General features: G+C 58.2%; 1 protein-coding gene across 1 annotated transcript in view; it reads right to left on the minus strand.

Moving 5' to 3' along the window:
• EMH_0021440 (protein phosphatase 2C, putative) overlaps window positions 1-249 on the minus strand; it is a gene marked incomplete at both ends in the record, with an annotated part of 9025 nt that overhangs the window by 5829 nt on the left and 2947 nt on the right. Inside the window, one exon of the mRNA XM_013501769.1 lies at window positions 12-177. Coding sequence (XP_013357223.1) covers window positions 12-177 — 166 coding nt within the window. The remainder of the gene's footprint in view (window positions 1-11; window positions 178-249) is intronic.

Below are 249 nucleotides of genomic sequence, written 5' to 3' on the forward strand. Positions count from 1 at the left end.
TGATAGCGTACTTCTCTTCTGCAGCATTTGCACCCCACCGAAATACGCTAAGAACTTTTGCTGCTGCTGCTGCTGCAGCAGTTCTCTGCTGCTGCTGCGGCCGTTGCTGCACCTGCTGCTGCTGCTGCTGCTGCTGCTGCTGCTGTCCTGCTGCTGCTGCTGCTGCTGCTGCTGCTGCTGCAGCAGCAGCAGCAACATCTCCCTCGCTCTCAAGCGGTATGTGGGGGGCGTAGTTTACTTCATACGCCT

The sequence above is a fragment of the Eimeria mitis genome, genomic scaffold, assembly GCF_000499745.2.
Source record: "Eimeria mitis Houghton genomic scaffold, Emh_scaff752, whole genome shotgun sequence".
NCBI lineage: Eukaryota > Apicomplexa > Conoidasida > Eucoccidiorida > Eimeriidae > Eimeria > Eimeria mitis.